The 16,496-nt window shown below is 42.2% G+C and overlaps 1 protein-coding gene across 1 annotated transcript in view; it reads left to right on the forward strand.

Annotated features, from left to right (window-relative positions):
- The window catches only part of GNB1L (G protein subunit beta 1 like), a 46,536-nt gene extending 31,932 nt beyond the window's left edge, over positions 1-14,604 (forward strand). The window contains exons 5-7 of the mRNA XM_058037177.1: positions 900-998; positions 5,669-5,884; positions 10,505-14,604. Coding sequence (XP_057893160.1) covers positions 900-998; positions 5,669-5,884; positions 10,505-10,771 — 582 coding nt within the window. The 3' untranslated portion in view covers positions 10,772-14,604. The remainder of the gene's footprint in view (positions 1-899; positions 999-5,668; positions 5,885-10,504) is intronic.
- Positions 14,605-16,496: the final 1,892 nt, after the last annotated feature.

The following is a 16,496-nucleotide window of genomic DNA, read 5'->3' on the forward strand; positions in this document are numbered from 1 at the left end:
GTTTCTCCAGAGTTCCAGGCTGGACAACCAGCCCAGAGCTGAGGCACTGCTGTGTCAATCAAGAGTCTCAAAATCATCCAGTACCAAACTAAAAAGGCAAACTCCCCTCATCTTGCCTGCCATCATCCTGAGGTGGAAATGAGCTACTTCCTTGGCAGAGAAACAACTTGCCCAATGTTCAAAAAAAAGAAAAAAAAAAAAATCAAAACCACACAAACCAGGTCCATGATTCATTTCCATTGGAGCAAGCAACAATGGAAGCTGCTCTGTAGAGAGGGCAGGTGTTTAACAGAGCATTTTCTGACCCTGCTTTGGACAATGCTGTGTTAGGAATACCTGTGTGCAGAGGCTGCTGCAGCTGCCTTAGCTGGTAATTGTGGGGTTACGATTTGTTTGTGCAGTCAGCAGTAAATAAAAAATCCCCTTTGCATGTGCACACTGTCTGTATTTCCATGCAAGCTCTGTGTTACCACAGCAGCACAGAGGAGAGAATGTAAGTGTTCACAGGTGAATGCAGCCAAAAAATTAGCAACAGAGCTGGAAAAAGGTGAAAGAAAGCAGGGGGGGGTGTGTTCAGATAAAGCAGTCTGCAGCATTATCTGCTGTGTGTACAATATCATCCACTGTTTGAAAAGAAGGCTGTAATTAAACAGAAGAGTGGAAGAAGAGGATGTGTTCACTCTAGCAGTTTTGTCTGGTCTTTCCTAAAACAATGCACTTCTTTAGCTAGCTGTAGATTCCCCTTACAGTTCCAACTTAGCATGCATTCCTCCATTTCCTCCAGACAGTTTTTACTGGAAGAGCTTATACTAACCTTAATCACCTTAAAAGACTTGTGTTTTTAACATCAGAATTTTGACCTGGAGCCTGACCAACTCCTCTTGTTTTCCTGATGTCAGGTTCAGATTTTGGAGCTGCCATCCAAGACGTCAGTCTGTACCTTGAAACCAGAGGTGGGTGCCAAGCTGGGCATGCCCATGTGTCTGAAGTTGTGGCAGGTAAGGCAAGAGCGCCTGCTAATTGTGAAATGTTTTCCCTGTGATTCATTTTATATGAAGCACATGAATCTTTCTTCACTTGGATTTTGATTTATAATCAAACCAATCAAGTAATTATACTATTAAAGGGGGGAAAGATTTGTGAACATCCTTAATGTAACTTTCAGAGCTTTCCAAGCTTTAATGGAAGATTTGCAAATGCTCAAGGAAAGCTTTGTATCCTTAGGATAGATACAGTTTTTGCATCAATCAAGAGGAAAATGAGTGACTTACCAAAGCCAGTTGTTTGATATGGTTTCTCACTGCATTAAGACTGATGAGAAATGTTTGGGTTGCTTAAAACCAGTGGTTTTAATGGCAGATTCCATTCACTTCAGTGCCCTCGGGATGAGGAAACACTCTATGAACATTTCTATTCCAGACACACAATAGGAATAAAATATTTATGGTGGTACTGACTACAGACAAAAAGGTAAATAACAGTAGTTAGTGAAAAAAATATACATTTGCAAAACATTTAGCAAATAATGTTTATGGGCTGCCAACAGTGAACAGAAGTAATACAAAAAGGTGGCAGTAGAGCAAGAAAGGAGTTCAGGTGATTGACTTGAAATCTCCAGAGAATTAGTGGCAAAGCTGATTCCCATGTGACTCCCTGACTGCTACAGGTCTGCAGGACCAACTGAGCAAATGCCAGGGGTGTAATTCCTGCAGGCTCATTGGAACATTTGTGTTGGTTTTGGTAGAAAATATTATCAATCAGAGTGAGGCCTCAGTGTCTTCACCCAAGATCCTGAACTGACTGAAATCTAGATAAATTCAGTTACTGACTTCAGACAAAAGCCAAGAGAGGCCACAGTTGAAGTTCCATGCTGTAATTAAAAACTAGGGAAAAAAATAAGAGGAAATTAAATAGACTGATTAGGCTTTTGTTAAACAAAGTTCCTCCTAAAAATACAATCAGCTTTCAGTGCCTGACTAAATGAATGGGTCTTTCTCTCTCCTCGACGTTTTTTAATAAGATGGTGATAACTCTGGAAATGTTCAGTGTTGAAAATTTTTCTTGCCTGTATAAGAAGTCCTCTGTCTTGCCATATTTTCTACATGCATTAATATTGATATTCCTCTAGGAAGCAGAGCAGGTGCAGTCTTAATTTTATATAGTTTTTGATTTTGTTGCCAGTGGGGATAAAGCAGAGGACTGGGAACTGGGAGAGCTAAATTATTCCATTCAAATTCTGACTTTGAGAACTCACCATAACTTCCTAGACTGCACCAGGCAAGTATAGATAATCTCTTAGAGTCTCACAGCTGTATTTGCTCTGTTACAAATATGCACAACTTGGTTTAAAGGCATGAGGAAGAGGACACCCTTAGGGAAATAATTGCATGTGGTGCACCAAAGTGATGCTCTGCATTCTGTTCTGTGGTTGCCCTGGAAGTGGCTCTGTGAGTAACCCTGTAACCATAAACTAGGAGAGCACGAGCTCACCCAGCTGCAGCCCTTCCTGAACAGAGCCCTCCAGGATCTCTGTGCACAGGCCCTGTTGGGCAATGCAGACATACCCAGGAGATGAGCACTCCCAGCCCAGCACTCAGGGGTTGCCTAAGAGACTTTTTGATGTTGCTTATGGCACAGTAAATTAACAAGTTGAAACAGAAGCTGACAAGGAGAGCCCCATAAAGGTCTGAAGGAAGAGTGCTTGGGGTGGTTGGCCAATGAGAGTTTGGGGGCTGCAGCCAGGTACCATCAGATTTTTCTGCAATTCAGTAAACAACAAACCTCCCCAGCAGCAGTGTGAAAGAGAAGCTTTACTACAGAGCAGAAGTCAACTGAGGTTAGGCTTGTAGATTAAGCCTCATTAGCTTCTCCTAAGCAGTCAAAAAGCTTGCAGTTATTTATTTTGTTCTTTTGAGCACTTTCCCCCTTATTTTTCTAGGTTTGTCCTTAAAGATATTAGTTCTTTCACTTTCTTTTGAAGATTCATGTTCTTGAATACACTGTCCCTTTGGTTTCACACCTTCCTGCTATTACTAATTGGGTGGAGTAGGATTTGTAAGAGTAAGGAGAGTCTTCCCTTAAAGTTTTTACACTCCTTGGGGAAGGCATCATATTGCATAATGGTGCAAACAAAATAATTCAACAAGAATAATACATGTCGAAACTGGAAATGCCGAGTTATTACTTTATATAAACTATTGCAATTATTCCTGTTGAGCTGACAGCAGATCACCTTTTCTTCCTTCCTTGACAATTATCCAAATGCAACAACAAAATGTTCTGCTTAGGAAGAGCAATGATTTATAATTTAATTTTTCTATTGAAACAGAACATGAATGGTGAGACTTCTCTCCAGCAGTGTCTGTGATTGGGAATTGAAATAAATAGGCCCTTGTGAAGCACTGCTTGGTGAGCCCAGGCTCAGAGCAAGAGCTCTGCTGATCTTTCAATAACTTTTATTGTTTTAGTTCATGTACCCATTGAAATATTACACTTCATATGGCTAGGAAAGTAAGAAGTAGTAGTGTGGGAGACCTACATTTCATAGGAAACAGGACTTGGGTTTTAAAACACACCAAATGTAGATCTCACTTGCAAATTACTGTTTTTCACATCTAAAGTGCAATCCCCACAGCACAAGAAAAGAAAGGGTTTTGCTTGGCATTCCCGAAATGCTGAGCACTCACCTGACTCTGCCGTGTGCACGAGGGTGAGGAGCTCCTGTGGGAGCCACCATCCCCCTTGGAGCAGGGAGAGGAGCTGGTGTGTTCACTGCCTGGTGACAGCCCAGCTCTGAGGGAGTCTTGTGCTCACAGAAGAGCAGCACAAATAATTGCGGGGGATTTTTATGCTTAAACTGGGGGCTTTCTTTAAACTTAAAAGTACCTATTAAATACTTTGTTTTGATTTGAAGATTTTACCCTTTTTTAAATACAAATAAAATCTGGAATGCTCATTCAGATTTTTTAAAAACATTTTTGCTGTCTGGTATCCAAAACCAGATATTCTTCATCCAAAATACCTGATGAGTTAACATTAATTCACATGTATCTGATGCAATGTATGAATCAAGGTATTCATTGCTCTGATGTTACATTATTTCAGCAAATCAAAATTTTGACAGAAAAATTGTTCATAATTCTGGGCACTGTGAGAAACCTGCCTTATGGGCCTTTCTAGCCAGAGCATGCTCCCTGCCTTTTCAAAGGAAAAAGGATCTCAAAGGAAGGAAGGAGGCTCCTCCAAGATCCCAGGTGTGGACAGACCTGTTCAGGAGGGAGATATAGGGGATTTCCTAAATTTACAAGGATTTCCCTTGGTTTGCTTCTTTTAAGGAGCAATGTTGTTCCCTGCTCATTGAGCTCTATTCTTCAAACACTTTTCTAGGCTGAGTAAGGCCCAGGAAGCACATGAGGCTGGTTCTCAGAAGTTGTGTTACTCGGGCCACCCATCTCTTGTTAGTTTAACTTTCCCCAGAGCACAGAATAACCAGTGGGAGAACAGTCTGCACCATTGTAGAAGCAGTGAGCCTTTGGCCACTACAGGTTTGTATCACTGACAGCCAGTGAGTTTGACCTCATTCAATAATGTGATACTGGTAAAAATTAATTCTTAATGCCCTTTATCTTAACTGAATACTGAGCAAACAAATCCTGTAGGAGCAGACAATGTTTGGAAATATCTGAATATCCTGCTGGATACATTTCTTAGATGTGCCTACATGAGGTGGTAATAATCCCAATGTCTATTCTGATATTTCTTCTCCTATTAAAGAAACAACTGGCATTAACAGATTGTTGTTTTAGTTGCTTTCCATTGGGATTTGCATCTTCACTCTCATACAGGTACTGCTTACAGATCATTAGTCTTTGGGCTGGAGCAATGATGAATATTTTTCTTAAGTGTGACATGTAATCCAGTAATGTTCCCTTCTTTGAGTTATTTCAGAGGCTTAAATAAATTAGGTGTCTGCCCAGGGTGCCCTGCCCTTTGGCCTGTGACATCATTAATCAAAATAGCTTTCAGTTGGTTACAGTGGGACTCGGGCGCCCATTAACCCCTTGGTGACTGACCCAGCAGTTCCTGCTGGGGGTTCAGTGTTTGCCTTCAAGCACTGTGGGGTACTTGGGCAGGCAATCCCTCTGGGCAGCCCTGCACTGGCAGTGTGGAACTGGGATCCCTGGGCATGGCACTTCTTAATGCCCACACAGGCTTCTATTGCTTGGGACTACTCAGCTGCTCTGTGGAACTTTTTCTATGAAGTGCAAACAAAGTTCAGACCTTGAGGTAAAGCTCCTGAAAATTTTAGTCAGGCTCTTTTCAGTTGTTATAGAGGGCAATAATTTGGATTTTCAGAGAGAAATTTTCTCCCCCTATATGTATATATATATATATATATGTATGTGTATGTTAAATATGTATAATATCTATAACATTTAGAATTCGATATGTAGATATAAAACATGTAAGTGCATATTACTTAGTAATGCTTTCTGTAAATGGATGGAATATCAAAATTTTATATTCAGATATGTAAACTTCTTTTCACTTCTACATCAGTCAGCATTTTAATTTATTCTCTTGGTGCTTGGATTAAAACCTACACAGGGATGGTAACTTTCTTAACAGACTGTTTACTTCTCAAACAATTTTATTTTTCCTTAATCAGCCCAGCTGTGGTTCACAACCTGTGCTTCTGGCTGGCTATGAAGATGGATCAGTTGTCCTCTGGAATGTGTCAATGGGAAAAGCATTGAGCCGACTCATTTGCCACCAGGAGCCAGTGATGAGCCTTGACTTTGACTCGGAGAAGGCCAAGGGGATCTCAGGCTCATCTGAAAAGGTGCTTAGCATCTGGAGCCTCAATGAGCAACAGAACCTCCAGGTCAGGATCACTGGCCCTCTAGTGTCATTTATCCCACTTTGCACTAACAGTTTGATAGACTAAAAAAATATTTAGTCATGAAGAGGAGTTGTTGCAGATCTCTAGCTAATTAATCACAGACTGGTTAGGATGTCTGTGCTATGTGACCAGACTTAGCAAAAGATGGTGAGGATTTAAAAAAAAGGAAAAAACCCTCTCTCACATGTTTCTGGTTTTACCAAAGTTGCAACAGTCACACAGGCCCAGCATTACTCAAGCCATTGCCTCTGTATCTTCATTTATCACATTGGTAGTATCCAGCTCTTGGAATGTCCTAAACATTATAAATGAGTTATAAAAATGAGAAACAAAGGATTGCTTTTCCAAAGGTTCTGCTTGAATGGCTATAATGAGCTTTCCACTGTGGGAAAGACAGAAGTATTCCATTAAATACTTCTCAACCAGAAGAGTAGGAGTAGCCCAGCTAGCACCAAGAGGGCATGAGGTTTAGGCACCCAGCTTTGTTTGGCACCTACAGGGCCCAGCCAGAGACACAAAATCAGGCAGTTGGCTGCCCCAGTTCATGTCTGAGCTGTAGCACTGTCAATGGCTGGGTTAGAAGGAGGTTGTGTAATCCCCAGCTCAGGCCATGCTAGGGAATGGCCATAAATACTGCTTTCATCTAGACAACTTTAGCCAGTGTTCCAACAGTGCCAAGGCGTTAAGCACGATCTGGAAGTGTAGGTGTGGAAATAAAGTGCAAAAAGGCTCATGAAAATTAAAACGGCCCATGCACAGTTTCTCCACTGCTGGGTGCTTTGACCTTTTTAAAAGTGGCAGCTGTCCCATGAACAATGGAGAGGGCCTGAATCAGCCGTGTGCCCATGTCATCCTGGAGAAGAATCTCCTGGATGCACCAGTTCAAGGGAGAACAATAATTGCTGTTCTACCTTGCAGCTTTTATGGAGTTTTTTTAAGTAGTACAGCCAGTCGATGCTGTTTTCTGAATGGTGCTAAGGAAGAAAAGCACAGGCTGGGGCATCCTGTGCTAACTCATCACCTGGGGGGCACTAAAGGTGTGGAATCTGTGAGGCATCACCACAGCACCTGCATTTCTGGGGTGACAGTGCAAACACATCCAATCCCAGTGAAGTCTGGAGGACATGGCAGTCACTGAGGAGGCAGCTGAACCTTAATACACAATACAACACAACATGAAAGAGGCACTCTGCACTCTGATTGAGTAGTGAAGGTGTCTGATACACAACTGTCTTGGTTTGGGTTTGCTGTTTTTTGGTCCTGTTTGCCCTGCCCTTGCCCAGCCTCCACCTCTGCACCAGGTGTCCTTAACTCAGACAAGAGGAGGGAAGGGGAGGGAAGGGGAGCAATCCCAGTAAGAAACGTGGTACTGAGACTCATTCTCTAAGGTAAAGGTGACAGAAATCTTACATCATGATAGGCTTCTTAAATTTTCAAATACTCTGGTGGTGGAGAGAAAGCTGTCCTTTCATATTAATTATAGCAAAACTTTTTTCCTAAAATAAAAGAAAATGCTGTTCTTTACAGCACATTTCACTTAGGAGTTAATAGTATACAGGGCTACAGGTACAACTCACAGGAGAAACAGTTGTTCACCTGAAATATTGCAAGTATTGTTTTTCACAAGGTATTCCCATTCCCAGGGGATGTAAGATTAACTAGACCTTCAGCACCTCACACTGAGAGATAGGAGATGCCTCAGAAGAAATTTAAAATCCAAGTATTATAAGCTACAAGCAATGTTCCTGTGCTTCATGGGAGGATGAACGTCCTAAAAAATGCATCTTTCATATGAGCACTAGAGATTGTCAAAGACGTAGATTAAGTTTTTTTCCACTATTGCATTAATAATATAAACCAGATGGGGATTTTTTTTCCCTGACATTCCAGGTACCTGAGGTAATGGTAGATGTTGGAAAGCCACTCAGTGGCACATTATTTTTATTCTAAAAGGTTTTAATAAGTAACTGTGGTGCACAGATATCTGCTGTTGGAGAGGGAATGATGCAATGATGGTACTGAGCTCTGTTTTAAGTGGCAGAGTTCCAGTGTGGCAATGAATAGATGATGAAGGGAACTGCAGAGTTTATTGCTATGAGGAAAGTTTGTATTGTCTCCTACAGGAAAGTTGCTGAATTCATCACTGTCAGCAAATGATAGGATTGGTTATGAGCCTTCTGATTTGGATGAGATAGTGTAATTATGTGATGATGTTTGTGGTAGAATGTAGGAGGTAAACAGCTTCTGCAGGTGAATAAACAAAGCAGGACTAAGAAATCTGATAACCACAGAATCTTCTATATGACAAGAGAAAAAGTCCTGTAAGCTGTACTGTAAGTTTTGTTGGTTTGGTTGCTGAGGCTTTTCCCCCAAATGCTGAAACTTAGTCTGCTGCTATTTTGGTTATTTTCCTAATAAGCAGAGGGCTTAAAGACAGGCTTTGGCTGTAGATGCAAGTGTCCTTGATTGTGACTGGCTGAAAGCAGCTCACCTGTTTTTACCTCTTTGTTTTCTTAATTACAAGCTGGTTTTCTGGTTAGGAAATTGTGTTGGTATTGGACTGGTGTAGTTAGTGACTTAGTGTAGCAGGTCCTGGGATGGCACAAATTCTGGCAGTAGGATTACACCTGACTGCATATACCTTGAGCAAGTTCTCTCCTTTGTTTTTTCTGTCTCACTCTTGTATTTGCACATCATGCACAAATGCCCACTGTTCCCTCATGTTCCATAGCCAACAGGCATCCCCATGACAGGCTTCCTTTTCAAGTTGGAGCTTGCTGAGGACATGCCATTTCTCCAGCTGCCCTGATTGTGCTGTATGGATCTTGCCCACATGATTGACATTAATGATGGGAGCACCACGCCTGGCATTGGTTACAGCCATCAGCCAATAGTCTAATGGGGAGTAAGACCATCCTCCATGTGCCAGGCTGGTGATGTAAGGAATAAATCTTTCCCTTGCCAGGACATTTACACCAACAAAAATTCCACTGAGGCCATGCTGCATTAGGCCTACCCTGGGGAGTTTGGAGCACATGGACTAACAAAAAGCACAGCCACACCAAGAGGCCCCCATACAGCCTGCTATTTCTCATTAGGCTTGAGCAGAACTTGCTGTCCTCTGCTCTGAATTCGCTGCAGACACATTCTTCAGGTCGTCTTTACAAAAGGAATGTACAGAGCATGTTAAAAGCATGTCAGGTTTCATTCAGCCTTTTGTCTTACTGAAATGCACAGCTCTTGCTATTTGAGTAGGTAGCTGGGTACTTCTTATATAGTTGAAAAATAATTGCTTATGGCTTTGTGCCTGTAAGGTTCCAAGATGTGTTCAGCTGCATCTGAAACCAACTCTAACCAACATTTCTGGAGTTTTCCACATCCAGTATAAAGGTTAAAATTATCTGCAATAATATGTCTTTATAACCCTGTACTAGGTATGCATCATGGAATGTTCTTCAAGGAGGAAACCTCCTCAGGTGTGATGTACTTGCCAGTCCCTTCCTGCCTCAGACAAACAGTAAACACCACACAGTGAAATAAACAGGCACAGGACGATATTGAGCTTTGACAGGATAGCTACAGACTCAGGCTTAAGGAGAGTGGCATTAACGTGTTGTTTCCAATGGTAGTTATAAATAACAGCAGTTCAGGGCCAGCTTTTTAAGCCAAAGGTGTTTTCTCCATTTTGACAGAAGTTGAGCTGTTCCAGTACACACACACACTCTCTTGTGTGCATATTTCACAGCTGTTTCAGAGGCAGATTGCTCACTCAGACAAGTTACCTGAGGTGAGAACAGCAAAGGTTACTTTGAGCTTTGTGCCTCAAGAAACTCGTGTCAGTGAAGCAAAACCTTTTCGTTCCAGGGGCTAAGTCCTGTGCAGCCCCAGTGCCTTCTGAAGGAAGCCAAATGCCTCCCAATTGAATTGTGCCCCTCTGTGCCCCAGTAGTCTCCAAACAGTAACAAAAGGCTTCCAAGACTGAAATCAATAACTTGGCCATAATCCTCTCCTTGGATTTGGTGTAAATAGAAGTCTCTTGGGAAGGAGTACTAGAAATACAGATTTCCTGACACTGTAACCCAATTCCTGGAAGCATTCCTTTCTCAAGACTGAGGTAAATGCTACAACAGCTTATTGGGGGTTTTGTGAGGGGCCACAGTAGTAGAAATGAGTAGCAGGTTGCTTAAGCATCAGCTCAGAAGGGTCTCAGCCTGGGAATTCTGCAAAAAGCAGGGAAAATATATGGCCTTAGCTCTGAACATTCAAGAATAGTTGGAAGGGCAAAGCTGTACTCAAAACCTCAATTCAGAGCTTCACTTGTGACAGAATATATATAGCTTTAAATGCAAAATAAACTAAAAGCATACAAGAGTTTGGTTTATTTTATGAAAATTGCTGTGGAAATGGGAGGCTCACGTTAAGGTGTTTTCTGTCTCTGTCTATTGTTGGTCTCACCAAGCACCATCCACCACATGTGAAAAGCTCCACGCTCCCTGTGTGACACTGGTGTGTTGGGTGGCCACAACACCTGCTGAAGTACTGTAAGATTCTTTTCTCTTCTGTTTTGAACAACTTGAGCTCATTTGTAACTTTTTCCCAAAGGTTTACAAAACACACGAACTCATCAACGCTGGCATATCTGATATCACCATCCGGCCAGACAAGAAGATTTTGGCAACAGCAGGGTGGGACCATCGCATCAGGATCTTTGGGTGGAAGAAGCTGAAGCCCTTGGCAGTGCTGGACTATCACACAGCAGCCGCCCACTGCGTGTCCTTCTCCGAGCACAGCAGCCCCCGGGCCAGGCTGCTGGCAGCCGGCTCCAGAGATCAGCGCATCAGTGTCTGGTCCATCTATGCCCAGACGTGACACATCCTGCACTGCCATGCGCTAGGGAAACACGACTGCTGAGGCAACTCCAGCACTGTAATTCAAACGTGCCTGTGGGGAAGTGGTAGAATCTGTCTCCGGGCTGAAGTGAGAGTCCTAGGTTAATTCTTATGCTGCTTGTTTAAGCTATAAATTTTTTCTTCCATAGAAGAAAGTGGATTTTTAAAATTCATAACAAGCAGAACAAGGCCAGTCACAAAGACCAAAGTTGCTTTGGGTTCTGCTACAGGTTTTGCAACACCTTTCCTTTGGCTTGTTGCTGACATAACTTGTGCCAATATCTTTTGTAAAAATGGACTGGAATCCCTCGAACTGCAGTGGGGGCAGAATATGTCTGTTTGTAAGTCATTTATGTATCCAAGAATCTGAATCGGTGTAAAACATCACTCTTCCTTGCAAATTTATACCCATTAAACCACCTCCAGTGGTTTCTCATTGTCAGTTACTTTTTCTTCCCCCAAACTGAAAGGCTATCAGAACACCCTTGATTTGTTCACACTTCTGTCAGTTTCTAACTTAAACCAACAGCCAGGAATGTGACTAGGGATGGCTTTCGGCATTTATGAATTTCATTATGTCTCCTGTCACCTCAAGCCTCACAATTAATCACAAGAAAGAAAGGAAAAAAATCTTCCCCAACATTGCACTGCAAAGCTATGTAAAGCCTTTTACAGAGCCAGTGCTAAATCCTTTCCATAGACTGATGAGCTGAAGGATTTAAACTCGACAATCCAATTAGCGCCCTGCTCCTTGGAGAGTCAGGGCTGAGTTTCAGCGTGGAAAGTCGGGGATTCGGCTGCACAGCTCCCATGAACATTTAGGGGAATCACATGGGTAAATCCTTACCCACACAGTGCAAATGGTTCCATTAACTTGTCATCTCTACAGTCATGGAAACTGAAATTCATTCATGAAAGTTTTGTTGTTTGCTTCACAAAGCAGCATTTGCATTCTTGTAAAGCGTATTAGACACACACCAGTGTGCTGAGAGCCAGGCTACTGCTGGATTCTGTCACAAAGCTGCAGTGACAACTGGGTCCAGGCTGTACACTGTCGATACTTGATTGGAAATAGAGAGGTGGAAATCAAAGAAAAAGTGACCAAAAGTGAACAGCAACATCAAAAGCTTTGAAAATTATTTCAGGAAAAACACACATGCAAATTAAGGTTTGGGTCTGTTATCCAGCTGTGCCTTGCAGACAGAGAATATTGCTGGACTGAAGGCCTTAAGCACCCAGCCTGATGTTCTTTACATTAAAACACAGAACCAGGATACTGTTACCAGGCTTTTCTAAGTAAAATATGGCCTTACACATTTTAGAGTGTGGTGACACTTTAAATAATGCATTTCTTTGATTATTTCTTTACTATTCAGTAGCTGCATGGAGGATCACATTGCAGTTGACAGTTAAAGCCTAATTTTGAGTGATCCCGAGTCAAGGGGAGGTGATGGTGTTCATTACAGCTACCAGACAGAGTTGCACTTCTCCACCATCATCCACCTCCCACACACAAGAGGAGCTGCCCCCACTGCACAAGCAGCTCCAGCCTCAGCCTTGTGGAACGAGATGCAGTCACCCTCCACAAACCTGCTGCTGGAAGAAACCTTCTCTTTTGCTTTTCCCCCTTTCTCAAAGGAGGTCAGAATTGACACAAAGAAACAATGCAATAAACAAATGGAGAATGTGTTGTTGCATGTGGTTTGGGGGCCTGTCCAGGGAGCGTGCACAGAGATTTCCTTTTGCCTGTGCTGTGTGGTACAACACACATGGCCCAGAGGGTGCCAGCATTCCCCCTCCATGGCAGCAAACAGCAGCCTGCACTGCTGGGCACTTCCCACAGAAGTGAGCTGTTGGTTTAATGCTCATCCAGCAGGGAAAGAAATCCAGGGCCCACCCATCTTGGGCAAATGCTTGGTGTAAGAAACAATTTTTGATGCAAATATTCTGGCAATGGCACAGTGGCACCCTCTGGAAAGAAGGATTTATACCCCATGCCTTACTGAGAGCATTATTAGATCAGAGGCTGAAAGTCAGGAGTTATTGAGTATATTGTCTCTGAAAATTGCCATTTACTGTCAACATCTGTATCTAATGTAATTAGGGAGACCAATAATTACTTAAGTTTTAGATTTGCAAGTATCTTTTGGAAGATACTTTAAAGATTACTGGGTGCTTTAAATTACTACGTTTTGCTGAGAGTCAAATATTTATGTTTGTCTGGTTAGGTAGATTTAAAAACAAACTTAGTCATGCAAATACAAATTGAAAATGAGGACATGAACTGCATCTCAGACACACAAGTGAGAATTTCATCAGCTTCAGGAGGAAGGACACAGGCTGCAGGGCTGCTTGCAGGAACAGACCCATCCTTTACTTCCCATTACCAAGGCACTATCCATGTCATGCCTTTTCACAATACAATTAATTCACTAACACTTTATATCACTACTGATTTTATCTAAACACCCAGAAAACAGATTTTTGTTTCACATTATAGTTTCCTTGAAATGAGCAACCAGACTACACTAGTTTGATTTAGAGTTGAGCCTAAATGCCATAGTTTGTGAATTACAGTCTTCTAACAGTTTATTTGCCTAAGGAATTAACCTGGACTTCCCCAAAGAAGAATGGTTTCCAACAGGAAAGACAGTATGTGTCAATATAGGCTGTAAAACATAATTGTCTGATAATAACTATAACTGTAAAATACAGATGTCTGATTGCAGCTAAGAAATTAACTTTTTTTTAATTAAAAAAAAATTACAGTTGTGCCATGAACATGGTTGTCACTCAAGATTTCCACTGACTTGCTAGCAGAAGGTTGTGAGCAAGGAGCCACCTTAAGGTGCTGGAGTTAGCTCTGAAATCTCACCTGCCAGAAAGGAACAGGGCTAGCCTGTACCTGGCCTGGAGGATTCAGGAGTGAAGGTGATGACAGCTGAATTATTACAAAAGGCTTCCTCCTAAGAATCACTGTCTTTGGCACCATGAGAGGCAAGAAAGCAACCAGCATTCATAAAGTAATACAAATAAATCCCAAACACCAGCACTTGTGCAGCAATTACATGGAATATTTATCACCACTTGAATGAATGGGATCTCTGACCCTCTTAAGACTATTTGCAAATGAATCCATTTGTTACAACTCCTTTCTCTTATCAGTACATGAGCCATAAAGCACTGCAGTCCTTATGTAGATGAGCAAGGAAAGATGAGATTGTGTTTGCAGTAATGAGTGAAAAAGGAAGTAAGCTGGGGATGTGTAATGAGACAGGTGTTAAATTTAGTCCTTTAGAATGCAACTGCTACAGCAAGCCAAAAAATTACTCTGCAGCTTGACTTGAACTGTTGCAAAGGTTTGAGTTTAAAAGAGCAGATTTTTATAGTTAAGCCAATACTGGCTTCTGGACTGCTTTTCTTTTTAGCATATTTAAGATGCATCTACAAAGCCAACTTGCAAATTAATAAATCTTTCCTTTAATTCAGTCTGCCAAGAACAAAGATAGAACACTGACTACTGCAGGAGCCATGTTAGTGATGTAAACCAAAGGACTGGGGATTAAATGAGGATTACTGAGTGCTAAATCAATGTGTTTCCTTTTCTGGCTGTGTGTCTGTGGTGTGAAAGTGTGGATCATTACATAAAACATGGCACATGACTGCCTGGATTGATGCCAGGCAATGTTACAGCAGCGTTGAGACACAAAGTTTGATGTTTGAGCACGACCATTGTGCTACCAGGACAGTGACAGCCATGACTAAGGGGAAAGGCAGGGGGGTTCTGCTAATGCACAATATTCTGAAATTCCAGCCTGGGTCCCCTGCTATAGCTTTTCCAAGTAAACTTGGCTGTGTTTGTCTATGTCCTACTCTGCTGGGGCATCCTGGAGGTTTCTTTTATAATGCGAAGGAAGCTATCCAGAATTGAGATCCTACTGGGGGAGAGATGGCAATTCATGTAAGGATCCCACAGTATCAAATTAAATGAAAATATAATCTCTGAGTTGGGAAAGTTTTGCTCACCTGATTAGTGCTCTGAACCACAGCTATACCTCCTATCAGCAGTGCTGTGTACTGCTTTATTCTGACCTCAGAGGAATTTGATTTGCAGTTTGGTTTGTAAGAGGAAAAGAAAGAAGAAGTGAGGGCTTAATCAAAACAAAGGAGCAACTTGTCCCTGTGAGTTAGAAGACTGGAAGAGAGGAAGACTGAAGGTATAGAAGGTATGGAGGGCCTTGGAGCAAACCACCAGCAGTGGCCAGATTGTCCCTGGAAGAGGGACAAGGAAGGCAGCAAGAGTACCTGGTGGAACCATACAGTGATGGGTCTGGCCTCTGAAACTCATACACCAACTTATCTTTGTCTCAGATTTGCTTTTACTTCCCCAGCATCCTTTTTTAAAGGTGTCAGTACACTAGGAAATCCTGTAGACCACCATCTACACCTCTAAATAAGCTGTGTTCAACCAGAGGAGAGTGGATTTATTTCTGTGCTCTGAAGAGTCATAAAACCAGAAGCTGCAGTGCCACAGGGGATGGCAGTGGAAAGGACTGAGGACTTGAAGCAGCCACGTGTACTGCAGGAGAACCACCCTGCAGTATTAAAAATCTCTTCACAGGAGAGTGACATGGCAGTGAAAAATAAATTAATTTTCATAATTATCTATTACAATTTGAAGTTCTAATTATTAAAAAAAAGGGAATAAAAAAGGCTGTTAAATTTACTTGAGATTATTATGGCTGTTTCCTTCTAGCTTTTATTCTCAGTATACATAAACTATGGCAGCAAAAAACCATTGAAATCCTCAGATTTCTGGACAGCAATGGTCTCTCTTTCCAACCAGTGGCAGGATTGATTGAGCCTGATTATGTGCAGATCAGGAAATTTAGTGAGGATGTTCAGTGCTGAGCCATTACCCTCCTCCATAGCTCTGGCATCTCACACATGCAAAAGTGCATTTTCCAAGCCCCCATGGCACTGCTTGCTACAAACATGTTCTGACAGCTAAGAGGGCAGTGGGTGTGCTGGGCCTATGGAATAATTTTTAACATGACAGAGAATGTGGCTGTGGCATTTGTCCTGATGGCAATTTTAAAAATTGCTGCTACTCAGTGATTCGTGGATGCATTGTTTGTGTTCATGGAAAAGCATCTAGGCTGCTCTTAACAAAACACTTCGAGTAAGTATTGTCTGTTCAAAGTTTTTTGCCTCAGATATTTTGATGGCATGCAGACTTGGCATCCTGCTAAATAAAGACATTGAGTCTTTATAGTTTTATCTCTTGAGCCCATCTGGTTTGAAGTAGCTGACAACAAGCAGGAAAGAGAATGGAATGAAAGACTCACTTCATGTTTGCTGAAATAAAAGAAATGTGCAAGGCAGTGCTCAAACAGAACAGCCTGGGAGAAGGGCTGCCTCTTGCCACCCCTCCTCTGCCCTTTCCAGATGATGGCTTTGCCTGCAGCCCCTGCACTCTCATGCTGGTTCTTGCTGCCCAGGTAGGAGCTCCCACCCAGACAAAGGGCAGCTGAGGCAGCCAGGCCAGAGCACCACAAGAAGGGGAACCATTGCCCCCTGCAACGAGGAACAGTGGGAGCACAAAGCAAGTGGAGTGAAACACAAATGTCCATCATCCAAGCTAAAACCAGTGACAAAAGCAATTGTGCTAACACCTCACACCAAGGTGCCTCTGCAAGTTTTAC

Source organism: Melospiza georgiana, chromosome 18, assembly GCF_028018845.1.
Source record: "Melospiza georgiana isolate bMelGeo1 chromosome 18, bMelGeo1.pri, whole genome shotgun sequence".
Taxonomy (NCBI): domain Eukaryota; kingdom Metazoa; phylum Chordata; class Aves; order Passeriformes; family Passerellidae; genus Melospiza; species Melospiza georgiana.